The 20,971-nt window shown below is 39.3% G+C and overlaps 1 protein-coding gene and 1 long non-coding RNA gene across 6 annotated transcripts in view; one reads left to right on the forward strand and one right to left on the reverse strand.

Moving 5' to 3' along the window:
• RBPJ (recombination signal binding protein for immunoglobulin kappa J region) overlaps positions 1–20,971 on the reverse strand; it is a 140,467-nt gene that overhangs the window by 74,568 nt on the left and 44,928 nt on the right. Inside the window, exon 1 of one of the 3 annotated variants that reach the window (XM_053940186.1) lies at positions 5,218–5,235. The exons of 1 other annotated variant lie outside the window; for it this stretch is intronic. Coding sequence is in view for 1 of the 2 variants with exons in the window: in XM_053940185.1 (XP_053796160.1) it covers positions 1,535–1,560 (26 nt within the window). In the remaining variant the exon portion in view is untranslated. Of the gene's footprint in view, positions 1–1,534; positions 1,623–5,217; positions 5,236–20,971 lie in introns of those variants that run through there. One more of the 3 variants, XM_053940185.1, reaches the window with a different exon arrangement.
• LOC128786699 (uncharacterized) overlaps positions 4,834–20,971 on the forward strand; it is a 39,287-nt gene continuing 23,149 nt past the window's right edge. For all 3 annotated transcript variants that reach the window (XR_008430448.1, XR_008430447.1, XR_008430446.1), the window contains exons 1-2: positions 4,834–4,942; positions 5,710–5,954. This is a non-coding gene — a long non-coding RNA (uncharacterized LOC128786699). The remainder of the gene's footprint in view (positions 4,943–5,709; positions 5,955–20,971) is intronic.

Genomic DNA, 20,971 nt, shown 5'->3' on the forward strand with positions numbered 1-20,971 from the left:
GGCTTTTACTTTGGCACAATCCATAGAGATTAATTAAAAAACAGGCCCAGTACAAATTATACCAAAAGAAAAAAGTCAAAAGCATGAAAATAAGCCAAAAAAAGAATTACATCATTTCCTTGTATCTTCCCTAAGGATAAGGAATTGGAGAGTATGAGTCAGTCTCAAGAAATGAAATAAAAACAGCCCAGCTTTTAGTGACTTATTCTTACCTTCTGGAGCAGAGCAGGCCATCAAGTACAAGCAGCAGAAGTCTGAGTGCCTGACAGGTTTTAAAATAGGAGTGAAGGTGCACTTGTGAGTAGCTTGGCTTTCTGGTTCGTGACAAGATACAGTGACCAAGAAAAGTAGATTTGAATATGGGGCAGCACAGCATTGTGGATATCCCATCTCCTGCTGCTTACAGCCAACCACAAAGTCAGTGTGCTCTGCAGCTGTTATGGGTGAAGTATTTTCAAAGCTCTCTGTAGTGAGGAGAACACATGTTACATGTCCTTTTGGATGCTCTTTTTTATACCTCTCCTTTCCAGTCTGCAATACAGAGGTGCTGTGAGGAGGAAGCAATGGATGACTTATAACTACTTTCTTGGTACAGGGACAGCACATTTTGTCTGTGAATTATCACTTTGGCATATCATTTTGCCATGTACTTGCCTTGCTCTCTGTCCAACATCACAGTTTCAAATATTCTGGCAAATTACATTTAATAATGAAACATATCTTCCTGCTTAATAGTTCAGTGAGAATTATCTGGAATATTAATAAGCTTTCTACTGTGCCTAAATGGTGTTGTTCATTTCTGCTTAAATAAAGCTCAGGGTAACAAAGCATCAACTCTTTGAGCCAGGGGTTCATTTAACATCATCATTCACATTTCCTTCAAAATCAAGGGTATTCACAAGGTCAGTTTCTCTAAGGATACTTTGACAGACATAATTCTGTGTTGTTTACATTGGTGAAGAAAACGAAAAAGGGCAACACAGCATATTTTTTGGTCACACTCTCCAGTACCTGTGAAGTATTTCAGTGATCAAACCTGGTAAGTTTCAGAGCTACCCTGGGGCATCCCTGGTCTGAATTTACAAAGTAGAAAGTTTAGTTACCCAGCTCAAGTTTCATTGTCCCCCTGTTCCTGAAATTTCATTTCAGAAGGAGATTTGGGGTGCACTTTTGCCCATATTTTTAACAATTTTTTTTAATTTTGGTTTTCACCAGTAATTTCTGATCTCTTCTGTCTTTTTTTGTCATGTTCTGTCCCTGCTCCAAATAGGTTGTTTGATGAGCACAAAGACATTTAAAGGGCTTCAACCAAGTTAAAAATGTGTGTAAAACTGATGGAAGACTTAATAGGAGAAAGTGGGAAAGGCTTACCTGGAGTATACAAATATTTTTTTAAAATATTTTTGACCCCCCCCTCCACCACTCTGAGATTCATTTGACATTATCACAATCCCAGTTTTCATGTAAAAATAACTCCTGCTGAAAAGATACTGATGCCCTTACTGGTGCCTGCAGGTACAATGTGAAACAATACCTGTGAGCAATGCTGACGCGCATCATGAAGTTCCACAGTGTTCAGTAGCTCCCTGACAACTTCATCAAATGACCCCATGTACTAACATGAGAAAAATATGAAGACCTTATTAAACCCTCCAAAACCTTGGCTTTTGCAGTAATAATCTCTTTGCCTCTGTCAGCCTGTGAGGGGCAAATGGGAATGAACCATAGGATGGGTGTGAGAAGCCAGGACCATGCAATTTTCATGTCACGCTGTGCCTTGGGCAGAAGCTTCCAGTCATCTGATGCTGTCCTCAGCATCTGTTTCCCCGAATTGCAAATAGTTCCATTACCATCATGCTGTTTTATGTCCTGCAAATGCAAATTTGCCCTATGACAGAATGAGTCCTATGCCTGATGGAGATTTCACCATCCCATATTGTGTGTGTGCAGGTCCTACGTAAGCCTAAGAGAAACCTTCTGATGTGTACTACTGATTGTTTACATATGTTATCAGAAGGGAAAAAAACAGGAAAGGAAAGCTGTCAGCTTACACTGCCAAGAGACCTGGCAGTGGCTATAATCACATTTAGATCATTTCCAGTCAATAGATTTTGTTTTCATTTTTAAAAAAACCTCTTCCTAGAAAGTTGCTGCACTGTTCTTTTTACTCTGCTACAGTCAGTCCAGAAAATACCTGCAATGGCTCCTCTCCTTACAACCAAAGCTGGCAACATCAGGAGATGCTTCCAGAGGGAAGGTGGAAGATGTGGTAAGAGAATGTGCTTTATACCAGTTCAAAATATGTAACACTGCTTGGAGTTATGATTATGGTTCAGTATGATAAAGGTCTTTTAATGATAGTGAAGTCACAGACTTGTAATGCAAGTCAAAATTGATGCCAAAAAGAAGATAAAGTTTGGAACCTGGGCGTATTTCTCATCTTCAGGTCAAGCTCCATAATGGGACTAAAAAATATGAGCACTGGAGGACTGGGACTCCAGCTGCCTGAGTCTAGGAATTGCCTGTAGCAGAGAGATTGGTTCCTTAAGCCCACTAAGCCAGAAGAGCTCATTGCTTCTCCGAAAGAAAATACTAGAGGGACTAGACACCAAAGCAAGTTTAATTAATGTCTGACTAAGTGTGTTTAAATCTGTCTTCTTTCAACTATTCTTCACCCAGGGTGAAATAGAAGTCACAAACTTACGTCAGCATCTCAAGTACTACAATTCCAGCTAGTCCAGGCCCAAGCCTTTGGAGTCCTATTCTATTAATACAAAACTGTTTTCATAGGGTTAAGCATTTAGGGACTGAAAACTGCAATTTTTGAAAATGTCAACTCATTTTACAATAACAGTCTTAATATTTTCTCTGCCTGAAGACATACAACATGAGCAAAAATGAAATGTAAACTTGAATATCAGCATAAATATTAGCCATTCATATTAGCATCATCCAGAGAGAAAAAAAAAGGAAATTCAAATGCAAGCAGTCACAGAGATAAGGAGCTATAGTATGAAGTCCCTGTGAGAAGATGCAGTGTTATTGGCATCAACATTTCTTCAGACATCTTAGTCACCAGAAGCACAAAGATGGCAATGAATGCTCCAGAGGAAGTAGGGCAGTGATACAATCACTTCACATCCAGCATCCGATTCCAGGTGTAAAACCAAAACAGAAGGATTATTTTTGTACACATGTAGAAAAGCAACAAAAGCTATCTGCTTTTGACATCTAAATGAGACACACTGAAGACTAAAGTTAGCATCCTAGTTTTACTAGATGTTAGTTTCCCTTCCCTAGAGAAGGGAAGACCAAATAGCACCTATCAGATGCTGAAGTAGCTTACAAGTTAAAGCATACACTCCTTCCCTCTGCCCTCCACTTGGAAATCATATGTCATGGGATCATGTCAGAGGTTCTGGCTGTTAGGTCACATATTCCAATACAAAAATGCAAGGCAAAAGAAGTTGTCAATGATACAAGGGAAAACAAAGTAATACTTGTCAGCTGAGATATCAAAGGAAAACCACTGCTGAAAAGGAAAACCAAAAATGCTGTGCAGTCAGAACTTGGTGGAAGCTATCATCTTCTGCTGTGTTTTCCTTGTGAGAGGGAGAAAGATGCTGTCTCCTAAAGGCTGGCAATGGTAGGGCACTGTGTGCAAAACCTTGGTACTCCAGACCAACAGAAGTGGAAAAGAAAACAAGCTTGATATAAATGGACTTTCATGTCCAAATCTTCATCCAAAAGACCTAATCCTGGTCTGAGCAATTTCAGATAGTAGCAGTCATTGGTGCCAGACTCCCAAACATACCCCTATCTTTTTACAGGTTTGGGAGTAGGGTGAAAGGCTGGATGAATTAATCCTCATTGAGGTTAGTTCCCCAAGGCAGTTTGACTTGGAACATTTTTGAGTTTAGCTCTTTTGAAAGAGCTGTCTGACTTCTTTCCAGGAGAAGAGTGAAAGTGGACCAACACTGTTTTTACAGAAAAACCTTCATCCACCTTGATTTCACACTCATGATTCCTGCAAATGTCAGATATACTGTGGCTCAGAGCCAGCACATGGTAGTGGCAGCAACAACTTCTTTCCACGGGTTTCTTTAATTTACCATTTCCCTTACAGATCTGAAAAGAGATGAATCAAAACTAATTGCTTGCTTAAGAAGTAATACTGACTTATTTGTTGTGGCACTGGGCACAGGCACTTAAATGGTCTGGAAAATATGAAAAGAATTGGCTGGGGAACAAAAACAGAGCTGATACGTGGTAATGGCAGAAACAGAAGTAGAAGCTATATAATAAAGGCAAATTCCTACCAAATGCCTTTCTGTCTTGCTTTAAAGAAATACAGAGAAGCACTCAAGATGTGCAGATAACTAGGCAGTGTTTCTTACTGCAGAGTTTAAGAAAGAAGGAAGTGCTTCAAGGGTTAGTTCCTGACTATATGGAATATTGCTGGACTGAAGGCAGTCAGCTGGAGTTCATCCTGATAGTCCCCCAAACCACTTTATCGCAAAAATGTACTGTAATCAGTAAGGAGCAGTCACAGTATATTCCCACCACTTTCATGCTTTATAGGCAGATGGGGGAAGCGGAAGAGTGTGGGGTTCATGATGCATGTGAATGATGAACTTAGTCCATATTTTAAAGAAAGTATCTTGTGGAAAGAGAAAAAAAAACAAACTATGGTTGCATGTGAACTTCAGCTTTCCTCCTGCCTATTGATTATTTGATCTATTTGTTAGTCAAGGTTGCTTGCATAGCTGTTCATTTGTTGCATCAAAGGAATAGAGATGAGTCACTAAACAGAGGGTGCTACCTTCTGTAAGGTCTTTGCATCTGCTTCCACTGCTACATAACCAGCTGGAGAGAGACTTTAGAATCATCAGTCCTTCTTCACAGGCTGATCACTAGATCGGTGAAGACAGAATTTACAGAGGTAGGAAATTAGAATCAGCAGAGTATTATACCTTCAGAGAAACTTACACTGGCTACTTTCAGAGATAAGGGTATTATTGCCTTGGCCTTCAAGCAATATCCACAAGAATGCAGTTTTAACATCTGCTTTCTTTTTCTGCCAATCTGGGTCTTAAATTGGATGACTGTGTTTCAGTGTGATGTCTTGTAATGGTTTTGATACATATTTTTATTGTGTCAGTGTACAGATACAACTGTATAATCTTAAAAAACTAGACACTTTGTGCTTCAACTTACTTTGCAGTTTAGTTTCAGGAGTACAAGTGTTCTCAGTTTGTGTTCAGTTCCCACGATGTACTGCTTTACTTGGGTCCTTTGAACAGTGACATGGAAAAAGAATTAAATATAGTTGTAGTAAAGTCAAAGGCAAAACAACCCATTGAGGTTTCTGGTTAAGGCAAGTTCTTACACTCTTGTCCTTCTATTAGTTCACTTCCAGCTGACACATGATATATAAATAGTTGTTAATGTATGATAAGAAAGAAAATCTCAGTCGTGGCCATAGCAAGATAATTAAGATGACTAGGAAGAGTTTTTATCTTATTTTGTAGCATCAAAAGTCATAGGATTGATGGCATCACAGCAAATTACTTTTCTGGAATTTTTCCTCTTACATAATGCATCACTATGGCCAGGATGGAAGAATTCATATAGAGGTCACTTTTTTTAAACAAGAAAGTTAGAAAACTTTTCTAGAAAATTTTCTACTCTGCTCTTGTGAAACCCCAGTCTAGAGCACTGCATCCAGCTCTGGTACCCTAACACAAGGACATGGTCCTGTTGGAGCAAGCCCAGAGGAGGCCATGAAGATGACCAGAGGTGTGGAGCACCTCTCCTAGGAAGACAGACTGAGAGAGCTGGAGTTGTTCAGCCTGGAGAAGAGAAGGCTCTGGAGACACCTCATAGCACCTTCCAGTAACTGAAGAGGGCTTACAAGAAATCTGGAGAAGGACTCCCTACAAAGGCATGTAGTGGTAGGTCAAGGGTTAATGCCTTTATACTGAAAGAGGTAGGTTTAGATTAGATATCAGGAAGAAATTTGGTACCAGGAGAGTGGTGAGTGAGCACTGGACCAGGTTGCCCAGAGAAGTTGTGGATGCCCCATCCCTGGAAGTGTTCAAGGCCAGGTTGGATGGGGCTTGGAGCAACCCTGGTGTAGGGGAAGATGTCCATGCTGATGGCAGAGGGGTTGGAACTTGATGATCTTTAGGGTCCCTTCCAGCTCAAACCATTATGTGATTCTGTGAAATCTGTCAGACCTGAAGTGCTCTTTCCTGGTCTTGGTGGGCTGCAGAGGCATGGCTCTGAGGTTTCTGTGGTCCTAGAGCCCACAGTTCCAAAACAGCCCACTGCTCAAGCTGTCCCTGGGGCCAGGGGGCATTTGGGATCCTGCTCCAGCCAAGAGCAGGGAAGCCTTGAAAGCTCTGACTTTTAACTTTATTTTGGCCTCAATCTTTATAGCAGTCAGCCTGCAACCCCAGCTGAAGCCAAAATTTGCCTGCCAGGTGTCCTACCAAAGAAGGGGCTGCACTGCTAATTCAGGTTGACCTGGGCTGAGGGTGCCAGGGTTTCCAGACTCCCAGTCCATGGAGCTTTAAGGATTACACCACTATTTAAAGATACACCTCAATCCAGTTTTAGAAGGCTCCAAAGCTGACATTTGCCTAAGTATCTAGCATCCCCTTGGTTTCAGTGCTGGTTTGTCTACCTTCTGCAGTTAGCAGTGTATAGGTTTCAATGATTCTGCAGTGCTATGGTTACCAAACAAGGAAGTCCCTGCAGCCATTGTGCTGGATCATATGAGTAGGAAAGATAGAGCACAGCATCACTGCTACCATATCTCTTTGCAGGGCTTCTGAAAATAATTAAAAATAGCTTCCTGCTTTACCAGGAAACTTCCTGTTATATATATAGTCCTCTCTGTCACCTAAGTCAAGGTGTGAAATGAAATATATTTAAATGAAACAAAATGTGTCAAGTATTATACCTCCATGAAGTTGAACAAATTCTCATTTCTATTGCTTCGTTCTCATGGGTACTAAGACTGGCATGAACAGAAAAGCCAAATGAGGAAGTTTTTGGATGACAGTTTTCTGCTAGAAATTCTTGTTCTTATATTAAAATGAATTTTGGAGCAGAGGAAGGGGGATAGTAGTGCACCTTCATCACACTGCATGTGCTTTCAGCTGTCTATTTTGCCTCCAGCCAGATGCTCAGGAACAGGGCCTTTAACCTTGCAGCTATTTGAAGCTTCAAGGCTTTAAACAAGATGTGGTAGAGTATTATTATATTATTGCTTCTGATTGTTAAGGTAGAAAAGAGCAGTATGGTATGGCAGAATGGTATTTGGCACTGTGAGACAGTGGGGCTGAAAATTAGGAAGCTGTGTTATTCTTTACTATTTTAGTTTTCTTGGCAAGGGTGTCTATCCCTGTATTGTTAGTAGGATAAAGGCTATTAGAATCCAGAACTCCAGAAAACAGCAATTAGCAAGTGTCTGTGCTGTGCAGGTATCTTATTTGGGGAGTAAAGTTATGAACACAAACAAAGATATTTTTCTTGGTCTGTATTACCACCATAAGAGATTTATTCATTGGGAAAAACTGTGTACAAGTCCTTATCAATTTAAGTGATAAACAAGAAGAGTACTAAAGTCTTGCACAAGTGTGTGTTTCCTGCTAAACTGTGTCCTTTCTTCTCTTCCTTGGCAGCAATTGATGGAACAAATCTTTCCAACTTACTGAGGTGCAGTAGGCTTTTCTGCTGAACATTTTTGTTGCCCTTCCCCAACTGTTTTGGCTTTTGAGGTGAAAGTGGTTTAATTTTTCAGATCTGCTAGGATTTGGCCTGCATGTTTTGTTTTCCTTTTCCTGTGTTATTGCAGAGTGTTCCCTTCTTGCTTACTTATTGATTGGCAGCCAGATAATGACACTCAATAAGACTATTTTGCTGTGGTTTTTTTAGGAATGTTTTTTCCATGGTAGAAAAACCAAAGGCAGTGAAATTGAGTTTAAAAGTTTAGCATTCACAAGCATTGGTTTTGTTCAGAATAACTTTCAATTTTCTTGCTTCAAAATACAAACAGCCAGAACTGTTTTAACAACAATGGTGTCATAACCAGTCCCAGATTTTTTTCACTGATGTCCAGCCTGCTTTTAATTGTATGAATGCTACAAAAGTAAATTCAAAAGTTTTGAATTAGCAGTGTCTAAAAATCTGTACAAATCTGGAACTCATAAGGCTTGTACTGAATGTTTGTTCTAGAAAGTTAAGGCCATGTCAAAATACATTCATTTGTGGCCATTGCAGCCTTGATTTTGGCCTGAATTGACTTTGTACAGAACTGAAGAAATAATGTATGATGGTAAGAGAGAAACCAAGCCCAGAACTCAAGAGGATGGATAATGCTAGATGTGATGAGGGAAATAGAGATGCTTGATAATGTAAGAGCAGTGAGGAAACTGTAACCATATTGCTATAAAACAACACATAAACAAAGGCTCCAAATGGATGGTGTTGCTGTACTTTTGAGAATTGTGCATGAAGAAAGTATTGCTCATTTGGCTTGCACAAGGGCTGGAAAAAAACTCGTATGAATTTGTGCAGCCACCTGCCTAAAGTCAAGTGAAAGTTGTTGTGCAGCTAGGCAGACAGAAAGGAAGATTACTGAAAATATTAAAATGAAGCAATTCAGCTTTCCTATTACAGCTACAGATATAAGGCATAAAGTGAAAGAATAATCAGGGAGAATTTGAACCTAGTAATCATTAGATCAATAAAAAGGAATTTGTTTAGGACAACTGGGAACTTAAGAATGTTGAAGCAAGCACAAAAGTGATGTTTTGGCCAGGAATGTCTGGAAAGGGAAAATAATTTTTTTTTCTAATGTCAGCAGAAAACTTTGTCTAAATGTCAGCAGCAAGAAGAAAATGTGAAATCATCAGCAAAAATAAACATTTATCATTTCTAACTTCCATGTCATTTATGGCAACTTCTGGGAACAAGTTTTTCTGCAGGGAATAGTATGAATATTTATTGGTAATTAATTAATTTCAAATATTTTTAAACATCTCCCTGAAAACAAAATATGGGTGTCCACTCCAAAATGGTCTTCTGTATCTGAGAGAAGAAGTGTGAACAGTAACACCTACTTTTAAGCAAGATCCAGAAAGATTTTGAAAAAAAGCAATGATGGAGGAGGGTGGGATTTTCTGGTTTTGCTGTATGGACATAGTTGAACCTAAAATGCTGAAAAAATGTACCCAATGTAGTCTTGTCAGTCACAGTGACAATCCTAACAATGAAACATTTATGTAGGGTTCACTTAAAAAAAAGTGAATCAAGAACAGGTGGACAAACTCATAGCAGGCTATTAGCAGATAAACATGAAATTCCTCCCCTGTGAGTGTAGCGATGCTCTGGTATCTATCCAGCCCAGCACTTCTTCCCAGGTCCCACAGCTCCAAGTGGCTTATAGCACCTTGCATCTGTGAGGGCTGGAAAATGACAGCAGCAGCTCATCTCCTTCAAGCATCCAAAACTTTCAGATGAGGCCCCCACAGTGCAAACCACCCAGTGTGCAAGGCAGCTCAGAATCAGCAGAAGGCTGATTGCCCCCTACCAGCCCATCTGGCTGTAGGAGCCCCTCCTGCTGTGAAATGCCCCTTCTGACCAGTCCAGAGTGGGAGCTTGTGCTCCACTCTGTCCCCTCCCCTCTTGGGGAAAGCTTGGTGGTGCTGCTGTATCCAAGGTGCTGCTGGAAATGAAGAAGGTGCTGAGAAAATGTTTGAGGTATTTTGGAAATTGTGACACTAGCTGCCCGAAATGTATATCCTACCACAGAGTCTATGCTGGAATTGTGATGAAACCCAAAACCGTGACCACAAGAAGGCACAATGTCTGGAAGAACTAGACCTATCTTTCTCAGAGTGTTCATTGGTAAATAGTATGAATTCATATTTTTTTCTGCATAGAAAAAATGTATTTTTGTACCAAATTACACTCTCTAATAAGCTGAGTTTTTAATCTTACAACCTGATTACCAGATACTGGATTGCATCCACCATGATCTCTTTTTAGGGAGACTACTCAAAAAAAAACCTAAATGAAACAAATGTAATTTGCATCAGTTTTGTCACGACCAGAGCCATGCCTGTCTACAAAACCAGGAGTTTTAAGTTTTAAGGACAAACTTAAGTAAGAAAATGGCACAAAAGGGGATTTAAGCCACTGCTCTCGGTTGTGCCACAAGATAAGGTATGTGGAGGCACAAAGAGGAACTGCTAGAGTGCTTTAGAGTCTGTCTTGGGCTACTGAAATGGTAAAAGTGGGGAGATGGCAGCACTAGCTCCAACCAGTGCAATGAGCAACTGTAATTCTTAGCAAATAGCACATGTGGTGTTTTTTAGGAGTTAACACTGGAAAATATAATTGGCTCCAACCACTTCACTCTCAAGCTAGGAAACCAAAAATCCTAAAGGAAAAAGCAAAGCAGCAGCCTCAGAATATCATACAAATGTGTTAAAAATCAGCCTACACTGTCCCCAAGAATTTAAAGACTATGAAAATCAACAAATTTTACTATTAAATATCTAAGCAAGAGGCTTCACCATTACCTAATGGCCAGCCAAAGCTAGATAGTACTATGCAGTAATATTTAAATAACACCTTGACAGTGCTATTAGAACACAGATTATTACTAAAAACTTTGAAATGTGAAGGCCTCATTTGCTGAGGTTACTAAGGTTTAGTTGAAAACTTGGCTTTTTGCCCTGTGGCCTACCTGTCTATTATCTAAAGATCTTATAGGGTGTCTCACAAAATGAAGCCCAGATTCTGGAATATAATCCTTTACTGGAATTGTTAAAATCTTTTCCTAAGAGAAATAAACTTGTATTTCCTCTTCTGGGTTTATGTAGTTCTGGACATATTATTACCATGGAAAATTCAGGAATATTTGACAAGTTCTGTTGAAGAAACATCCTAAGGAAAAGGTTAAATAAATCCCATGCCTATGCAATATTTCAATGTATTTATAATTATAAAACCCACATTCATGGAATTCTGAACCCAGCACAATTTTTATTTTGATGGACTGGAAGACCAGACATTTTACCAACAAATGGGAGAACCTCCAGATTTCTTTTACTCATACTGCATAATTATTTTTCCTTAGTCTTAAACTAAATTTCAGTGATGCAGAAAAATTCAAAGTACCATTTTTAGTATAAGATTTGTAAAATACTTTTTTGTGTATATATATCTCACACATACGCACATGTGCATACACTCATGTTCTCTTTGCTGTCATTTCACCATTAGGTTCTATATAAAAACTGCAGAGGTTCTTTGGATAGTTTCTGATGGCTCAGAATACCCACTGAGACTGAAAGCAAGCCAGAGTTTCTGGAAACCAAAATCCTCTCATTTTAATAGTTTTGCAAATCCTTGGCATTTTGCTTTGAACTTTAACCAAGAAAAGTTATATCTTGTAAACAATGGCATTTGTTGATTGGATGAAGGACTAGATCAATATTGATTTTGGCAACTTGTTTTGGCTGGGTTTGCATGAAAAAATATGCTGGTTGTGGTGTTAAAAAGTTATGTCAGTTCCTCAACATGTGCCTCTTTTTCTTGGAGCATTGCCTGAAAAATAGTTTCCAAAGTTACTTCCAGAAGTTAACCTAGAGGCTATCTATTATTGTGAGCTAACAACAGCCTTCTGCTGAGCTATCAGCATGTATGAAATAAAACCATTCAAGAAGGCAGATTAAAGACAGATTAAAAAATTGTATTTCTGTTTCACAGAAGTGCTAAAGCATAGAACCCCATTTTTATTTCCAATGAATATGATCTACATTATTCTTGCAATTTAAAAGGAGCTCTAAAGTAAAAGCCTAGTGTAATAGCAACAAGATTTTAGGCACTCTGAGAATTATCTAGTTGACACACAGCAAAATAAGAGCCACAGGATGCACATGAATCATTTCTGATTCAAGGGTTGCACCAGGAATGAACAAAAATGTATCTGTTAGAGAAAATATACCATTTTAATTTCAAAGTTTCCACTGAGACAGAATCCACAGCTAGCTGATCAATTACCATCGCAGCTAAAATTTTCATCTGGTTTTGAATTTTTCTAGTTTCAGCTTCCAACTCTTTGAGCCTCTCATACAAGTGCTACAGGAAAAAGTCACGTTGAAAGTGACTATCTATTTATACATCTATCCATCTACCTACCCATCTTCCATTTCCTGTAGATGCTGTTAGTTCACATATCTTTCTCCTCTCGTGGTGCTCAGCCCTCTGATGTATTTCCAAAAAGCAATCACATCACATCCCAGGCTTTTTTTGCTATGATAAACAAGACAAGCTCCTTCATGCCTTCCCTACCAGAACAATTTTCTTTCATCCAGGTGTCTGCTTTACTCACGCACAAGTTTGAATTCTCAAACATGAGTGAACAAATTTTCCAGATAGTATCTTACTAATACTCTTGACAAATAGCACTCATATTTTCCCAATTTTAAGAAAAAAACTTTCCTCACCTAATTCATCCTGAGATTACTTGTCCCTTTTTGCATTCAAGTTGCCTTGTTCCTCTGACTGTATCCTGTGGCTGACTAGTGTTTTCATTTGTGGGGTTTTTATTGTGCCCTTGTGAGGAATGCCACTTTACAACAGAAATTTATGTTCTTTGACCCAGAATGGAGTTCATCTCCTCTGTCTTTAGGAACTTTTGGAAAATTATTTAGTCTGTCCTGAGATGAGTCCAAGACAGGGATAAATGAGCAGTAAAAAGCTCCTATTTCTATGTGTTGAATACAAATGCCTTGAGAACTGCTATACTGTGTAGTATTTCATCAACAGATTATGTGAATACAGTTTTGCATTCCCCATCCCCTAGAAAAGAACAAAACCACCTACTGGACATTTCTAGATTTTCTGAATTATTTTCTTATTTCTCATTTTAATCTAATAAAGACTAAATACATTGTCTGTAGTTCTCTCTGGTCATTACTTTTGGCCTTTGATTCTATATATATTTAAAATTATAATTAATGTATCTGTATTGTCTGGGAATCATCCCTCACTCCCACCTCTCCAGAACCAAGGATTTTTTCTTAATTTTTAACATCCAAATTAATTATTTCTTAAGGTAATACAAAAGAGACAAAACTTCACTCTGCATTGACATACATTAGGATAAGCAGAGTAAAATGATGCATCACTAGAGTTACTGTTAGCGAGTTCCTTTAAGGATTTTGTGATAGCATTTTCCTGTGAGTTCCTTCATTATTCCAGAAATCCTTTATAGTGTACACTCAGCTAAATGTATCTTATGCATTGCCAAATCTAATAATATCAAGAAAAGGAGAGAAAATATTCTACAAGTAAGTTGCTGGTTCCTTTCACTTTACAAGGAAAACATCATTTCAGGCTTTTATAAGTCCAACTGTTGCTGGTGTCATTCAAAGTCTGCTGTCTGAAGTTTGATCAATGCTAGTTTTGATGGCAGGATCTGTTATCAGTTTGAAATGGCATGTGATGGAAGATTCTTTAGCATTTTTTTCTAAGTTTGTCCAGAGAGATGAAATTCTCTAACCATTTTTACCTGAAACGGTGCTTCTAAATTATGATGAGAACAGAAATAATCTCCTTATTGCTCCAGAATTTTTCAGACACCTGTAGGAATAATGTACCATGGGATTTCTGCGTCTCTGACTCTAGGTTGCCAAATTCAACATCAGAGCACCCAAAAGTGGAAAGAAAAAACAAATTCTTTCTCCAAGGGCAAAAATTAAACGTTTCCCTTTTTAGATCTTACTTCTTTAGCCCTTGTTTGCTCAATCTTAATGCATGCTAAAAAAAAAAAATATTTTCCAGGCCCAGTCCATGATACTAAAATCAATCCAGACTTCTTAAGAATTCCCCAGGAATTCACAGGTGACTTGTCAGCTATGTAGGATCTCGTCTGGCTTCTCTAATGCACAGTGCATTTGATGCAATCCTTGCCACCGAGGCCAGAGAAGGGCTTTGGCCAGAGCCCATCTTGCTGGAGGCAGTGCCTGTACTGCATTCAGCAGAAGCAACAGTTCCTTCCGCAATCTCAGTTGGACCAAAGTGGTGGGAAAAATTTTCTTTTCTGTTGGACTTTTAGGGGAGGCATCAGATCACATCTAGGTCTTGTACTTGTGTCTGTTGGGTCAGAAAGCCCTTTATCATCAAGTTCTTTCTTCTTCAATGAGCACAACTTCCAGACTCTCTCCTAACTTTATTGCATGCCTAATACCTAGGTTGAGCTCCTTTGAGTCTTTGTATATCCCCCAGGTCTTCAACCATTGCTTTGGATCCTCTTTGAGTTCCCTCCAACTTTTCTGAGATCAGTCTTGAAAGGTAAAAACAAGAACTGCCCTGTTGTAGAAGCTGTTGAAGCAATGCCAGCTACAGAAACTCCCAGCCAACTCAATGACTTGTCTTCTCAGGCTGGTGTTTTACATACTGAATTCCACCACTTAGCTCCATCCTACTGCTAAAAGGCTAAAATAATCAATGAAATTATCATTCAACCTCAAGATCTTCATCAAAGGCTCACAAATATGAGACATTGTTTCCCCAGCCATACTAAAGACATGTTGACCAGCACACACATGCCAGGTCACAGTTCAGAGATATTGAGGTGCTCACTGTCTCCCCACCCAGCTCCTTGGAGAGACTCATGAGCAGGCAGGAGCCAACACACACTTCAGCCACATGCTTGAAATGAAGAACTAGAAAACAGCTATCTTGAGGTGCTTCACATAATGTACCTCGTGTACAAAGCAAACATATCCACAGAGACATTCAGACTCTCTTTAGAGACCCAAAACTGCCAAAACTGTAGCCAAAGACCTCACAGAGAAAAAAAAAAAAAAAAAAAAAAAAAAAAAAAAAAGCTAGAAATAGAGAGTAAATACATAGTCTTTTCACCTTCCAATATGAGATTTCTCAAAGCTAGGCATGAAGGGCAGGGAAAATGTAAAATTACATTGTTCGGCTTTTCTAAAGCACCAGGCTGGGGGTTTTAAATTAGCAATTCTTATATAAAGGCCTCTTCTTTAGAATATGTATTGCTGAAAGAGCTATTACTAAGTGGGTCAGAAGCAGAGAAAGTGCAAAGCCATTAAAGAGTATGTTTAAATAGTATAATGAGCACTTGCAAGACTTTTGTTGGATCTGGTTTGCTGTATCAGCTTGCAATGATCTTACAGTGCTTTGACCTCCTGAGTCACAGAACTGACAGTCTCCTGCTTGATCCCCATTCCTCTGTACCCCTCTGGCTTTTGGGCTGAACTTTGTTTTTTTAGCTTGAAGTCGAAAAAGGAACTTATTCAGCTGTTTCATCTGAAGTTCACCAACTACCTAAAGAGCAGACTTCCTGGTTCATGTATGGAGCAGGTCATATTCCTCTTTCACTATGACTGTCAGGTCTGTCATATAACCTCCACAAACCCACTGCAGAGAAATTCAGACATATTTTAGAGAAGTAGTTTGCTTTAGCTAAATATAAAAGGGCAGGGACTTGCTTTCAAAGACTGAAATTTTGCTTTAAAAGTGATCTTACTAAGAGAAGGAAAATGAGTCAGTAGCATGTGGAACATATATTATGTGTGAGACATCTTACCCAAGCAAGGGCAGACGGGATACAGAGAGAAGTTTTGCCTGCACTTGCAACAATCTTCAGAAGCTTTTTTCCTCCTTAATTTGCAGGACTTGCATATTGCTTTGTTCATATACAGAACCAGTCATTATGTGTATCCAACCTCCTAACTTAGCAAGCAACTCAATTACATCCTCCTGTCCGGTGTCACTACTCTGAGTGGCACTGCCAGTACAATCTAGCAGTAGAAACACATTAAATGGTCCAGTTCATCTGAGTTTCAAGATAGGTCTTAACATATCCCACCTCACATCGTGCTGTTGTAGCAGCAGAAAAAGGAAGTGGCTGGAAAGATTCTGGACCAGTCAGCTTTCCACTGCATTTGAGGCGTTCTGTATCTCACAGAGCTCCGGCACCAGCTCTGTGGTAACCTGTCTCTCCCATTTCTCATCATCCCTCAGAACAGTTGCGTTTTCAAGCAAGGATGTGACTAATGGGAGAGAAACAGGATAAAAGCAGGACTGGGGATAAAATTGTGATATCACATAGCCATTTGGCACTGGTCAGGTTCAAAAATCACGAAGTTGTCAGAAAGAGAGATCTGAGGTACTAGACAGGTCTAGTAACCTTTACAAGAAACACCCACATGCTCTTCCATCTTCTAACATTTTCTCCTTTACGTGTGTGCATGGCAGGAGGAAGCTATTACTGCTTTCGTTTTACACATGAAGAACTGGGACTCAGTGCTTTGAACTAAGCAGCCCAGTGCAGGGACACACAAATCAACCCAGCTCAATCATGTAGCAGCAAAACAGGCACTGGGAAAAGAAAAGCCATGCTTGCTTAGCTAGTCAGCCCCGCTGGAAAGCATCCTGTGCCTTGTTAATGAGATTATCCTGCTTCCAGAAACCAGGATTTCTCATTAAGGGACTCTCAGTATCTGAAATTTGGCTTTAGAAATTATCTTGGTATGAAGAGGTTTAGAGCTGGCTTGGTCGTCGCTGTCATGGAAAGGTACCCAAAGGAACTGAAAGGATCATCCAAAAAAGCAGTGAAGACTTTCAGAGGAAGCTGGGGCAGAGAAAGCAAGTGTAGCCACAAGTGTTTGCCAAACTAACCCCCAAACCAATGAAATGTCTGCTGTTCTGCCAGTGGCTATGGAGACTCTCACTCACATGAAAAAGCTTTGACTTGGACTCCTGGGTATGTCAATGGCTCCACTGAAATTATACTACTGTTTTCATAAGCTATTTATTTCCTGTTAATACCTTGGAAAAATTTTTAGAAGAGACATAAATGAAGACAGTATTGCAACTTGGCAAGTTCACTTCAAAATTCATTAGTGCTCTTTTTCTATTTTCCTTTACATAGCTCTGGTGCCTGTCATCAATAGTCAAGGGGAGAGTTGAGGGCTCTTCTGTTTGATTCTGATTCTACAGAGAAAAATCCTACTGGCTTCAGTGCTTTGACTCTTGAAAATTATTGAATTTCCCCTAGGAAATTAAAAATACATTTTTAAGTCTGCCCAGATGTAAAATGTTTACATGAATTAAGTTAACTTTTTGAGTACCTGAGACAGAAAAATTTCCTAATTAAAGACGATATATTCTATATTAGTCTTTCCTATCTGTTGTGATTCAACCCATATGATCAATCTATTTTTCTTCTGTCACGGATTTCAGAGATCATTAGGCCATGGTGATTTAACATAATGCCGTGCTGTGTTTGCACAGAAACACCGCACAAGGGAGATTCCTTCTTTGCCCAGGTCTCCAAAAATGTCCAATATGATATTAAGGGAGATTCCAAAGGAATTTTAGCAACCCTCTTCTAACACAGGATTTTTGAATAACACTACTTGGCCCTAGGCAAAAGAATTTCCTTTTGGCATTTTCTTTTCTCCAATGAAAACACAAAAAGTGGAAGTTAGATAGTACTGTTATTAGAGCTTTGTTGCAATGAGAGAAAAAGTGGTGTTCACAACAGCATGGATACAGCAGCTGAGAGACAGCTCCTCTGCTAGACCTTCATTTGATCAGCTTCTTTCCTAGATTTAGGTCTTCATGGAGCTGATCCATCTCTTGGACCATACCTAGTACATTCCACTTTGTTTTCTTCTAATCCTCTGCATCATTGGGAGTTTGGGAGGGCAGAGAGCAAATAATGAGTTTGATGTTGAGATTTTTCTGTTTTAAATGTCAGTTACTCAAGAAATGCTTGGAAATTTTGAGGTTCGCTCTGTGTGGATTTCTAATGGAAATAAAAAGATGAAGACAGAACCTGTCAAAAAATCCATAAGCAGAGAAAGCCACCTATACTTATCCTTGGCTGCAAGCTGAATGGAGTAGGAAGCACCAGAACACAGCAGTTCTGTTTCGTGCACTCACTAGAGCCAGTGAAAAGTGTTAATATTTTCATAGAAAACATTTCAAAATAATCTCCCTTCTGCAACAGCTTTTGGATTCTCAAGTTTTTTTCTGGTTTTTGGTTTTTTCCCTCGCTGTCCTTCCATTTCGTCTTTACTGGTACAAGAGAAGAGAGTAGAAAGGTGGCAAGTAATCTAGCTAACTAAATATATAGGTAAGTATCTGCAGTGACAGGGCTGTAAATATGACTTAAGTTAATCAGGCCTGTTGAATTGAAATGTAGTTTTCAGATTTCCTCCCGTAAACTCAGCACATGCCAGACTCGTGCTTCAGTCTCTGTGACTGACATGCCATGCCAAAGGCACTCACGCATCTGTGCACAGGCAGCTGATGGTACAGTGAGACACTATTTGCTGCCCAGCCAAAAGAATGTGCTCCTGCTCCACTGCAAACACAGAGCAGACTTGTCTCTAAACAGGCTGTTTATTCTTTTGACTTGCATTTGTCACCTGTATATGTTGAATTGTAACTTGGTCTTGTTTCCATTTACTTCTCCTTTGTGCTGTGCATAGACAAAGCAGCAGTAGGTCCTTGATCAGTTCCCAATTTTCATTAACAGTTCTCAAGTTTCTGTTCCTAAGAAACTATGTCTATTTACTTAGGGTTTAGAGAATTGGCTCACTCTTTTCCTTTAATCACTTCATGCAGTATTCTGATTGCATAAGGTAAGAAAGTCGTAGAGCCTTTCTCTTCCTCCGTAAGATTTAAAATAGAGCTACTATTTCAAGTCACCCCTCCTGAGGGCAAGGCTTTCTGTTTTTAAAAGCTGGCTCTTACTTTTAGATTCTCTTTAGCATTAGATAACTCACAAATCCAAACTGAAGTCGCACAAGATTTTTTTTCTTTTTCTTCTACATACTGCCAAATGTTTTCTTGCATCAGGGTTGTCCTTTGCACCTTGAAGGGGTAATATGCACCAGAGGGTGGCTATTTTAATTTCAGAATTTTGTTACTGAGGCAAATAGTGTAATAAAAGCAGCATTAAACTTTGATAAACTTGAGACAACTCTGAAAAAAAATTAGTTTCTTAACAGAAGACTTCCTAGTGTATGTTTGGACTACCATTTAAATGGCCAATAAAATTTTGGCCATAAGCCCACTTCCCTCCTTCTCCCTCCCCTCCTTCTCCTGGTGCTGCAATTTACAGAAGCAGAAAGAGGAAATCTGCTGATGACGTTTTTCCAACTGAAGAACAATTTTTGCTTAGTGTTCCCTGTAGTGTTCTTTGCATAATGTTCTCATTTCTACTCCTTTTTTTACATGATGGCAGAAAGAACTGGTTGCTGCCCGTGCTGCCCACCAAGAACTTGGTGTGCCCATGCTTGCTTTTTTGTAGAGAGAAGAGCAACATGGAGGCTGAGAACACAACTGCAGCTTTTAGCCAGGGTTCCAGATAGTTCCTAGTGCCCAGGATGAGCTCTGGTGTACCTGATACTCACTTTTGTGAGCACTGGATACACTGCTGAGGGCATAGTCTTAAAATTGATTCTGTTGAGACTACGGTCTGAATATATCCTTAACTTACTTCTGCTTATCCTAATCTTTAAGGAGACAGGCACATAACACAGGGACACTTCCATACTGACACCACTTCCATCAGATGGCCTCAAGATATTTTGCAAGGCATATTTGAGAGAGGAATAGGCCTTTAAAAACTGACGGACCACTATCCCAGAAGCTGTAGGGTTGCTGGCATATCAGCATTCAGTGGCCCTTCCTGATAGCTGACAATATTAGATGTTTTAGAAGACAATGAAAAATACTTTGTAAAATAATAGTTTATTTCTTTTTCAGGGAAACTGATAGTGACTAAGTCATTGGATGAAAACCACTAATCCAAAACTGACAAGATATATTGCATGGACATTGTCCAAATAACAAAAGTCTCCCTCTCCCTGTTATATAAAAGACTTGTTAGTCAGGAAGGATTATAGACAAAAGGACTTTAAAAGTTCAGAGAAAAATGCTTGCTGAGTAAAATGCTGATGAGATTACATTTTTAAAAATGGAGAAATAGCCCAAAACTGGTGAGTAGTAAATTTGGCTTATTTGGCAAACTACAAAAGAATAATCGGATTTTGCTTATTGCACTTCTGTGTCCATAATTTGATTCCAAGAAGGCTGAAAGGAGTGAGATGTACCTTTGTAGCAAAAAATGCCCACTATATGCAGGGACTTGAGGGTTCTTTACGGCATTATTGAACCTTAATTCTCTTAATGCTAAGTGATGATGTGGGCAGACAGAGTTGATGGGAAGGATCCAAAAGATAACACCATTTCTACTAGTCTCTGTTCACTTCTGAATGATATCCAGCATGTCAGGCTCAGGTTACTGTTCCCAGGCTCTCCCCGCTATCTCTTTTTCCTTCTTTAATTCAGTTAATCTTTCTCTATTCTTGCCATCTGTTTAGTTAGTCTGTCCTAAACTGTTTCTTTTGCAACACTGCTGAAATCCTGCAACCAGCAAGATAACCAAGAGCTGCCTTTGGCAGCTCAACAGTAGTGTAAATTTGCCAGGTCTCAGAGTGGCTGATAAAGCTTTCTGATACATTTTTTTCTTTGTCTAGCAGCAAGCTTGGAGGAAGTAGGATAAGAAAAAACACTCTGTTGCTGTTTTGCTGTCCTATTCTCCCTCTCTTCATTGGATTTTTTTTTTTGTCTCGTCTTGTCTTCAAGAAACTAGGAGTCAGTTTTAAGTAAGAGTCAAAAAATTATCTCTTTTCTGTTCTACCAAAGAGACAGTTAACACCAGAAAAATTCAGGAAAAGGGAGTAAAGGAATGTTCACAAGAGCTTGCTGCAGCTAAATGCAAGGGAAAAAAAAAAGGAGGGTTAACTCCATTTCCTTCTTTGCCCAGGTGTCCAAAAATGTCCAAGTGATTATTAGTGGTACTGTTTGTCATCACATCATAAAAGAGAAGATCATG

Source organism: Vidua chalybeata, chromosome 4, assembly GCF_026979565.1.
Source record: "Vidua chalybeata isolate OUT-0048 chromosome 4, bVidCha1 merged haplotype, whole genome shotgun sequence".
Taxonomy (NCBI): domain Eukaryota; kingdom Metazoa; phylum Chordata; class Aves; order Passeriformes; family Viduidae; genus Vidua; species Vidua chalybeata.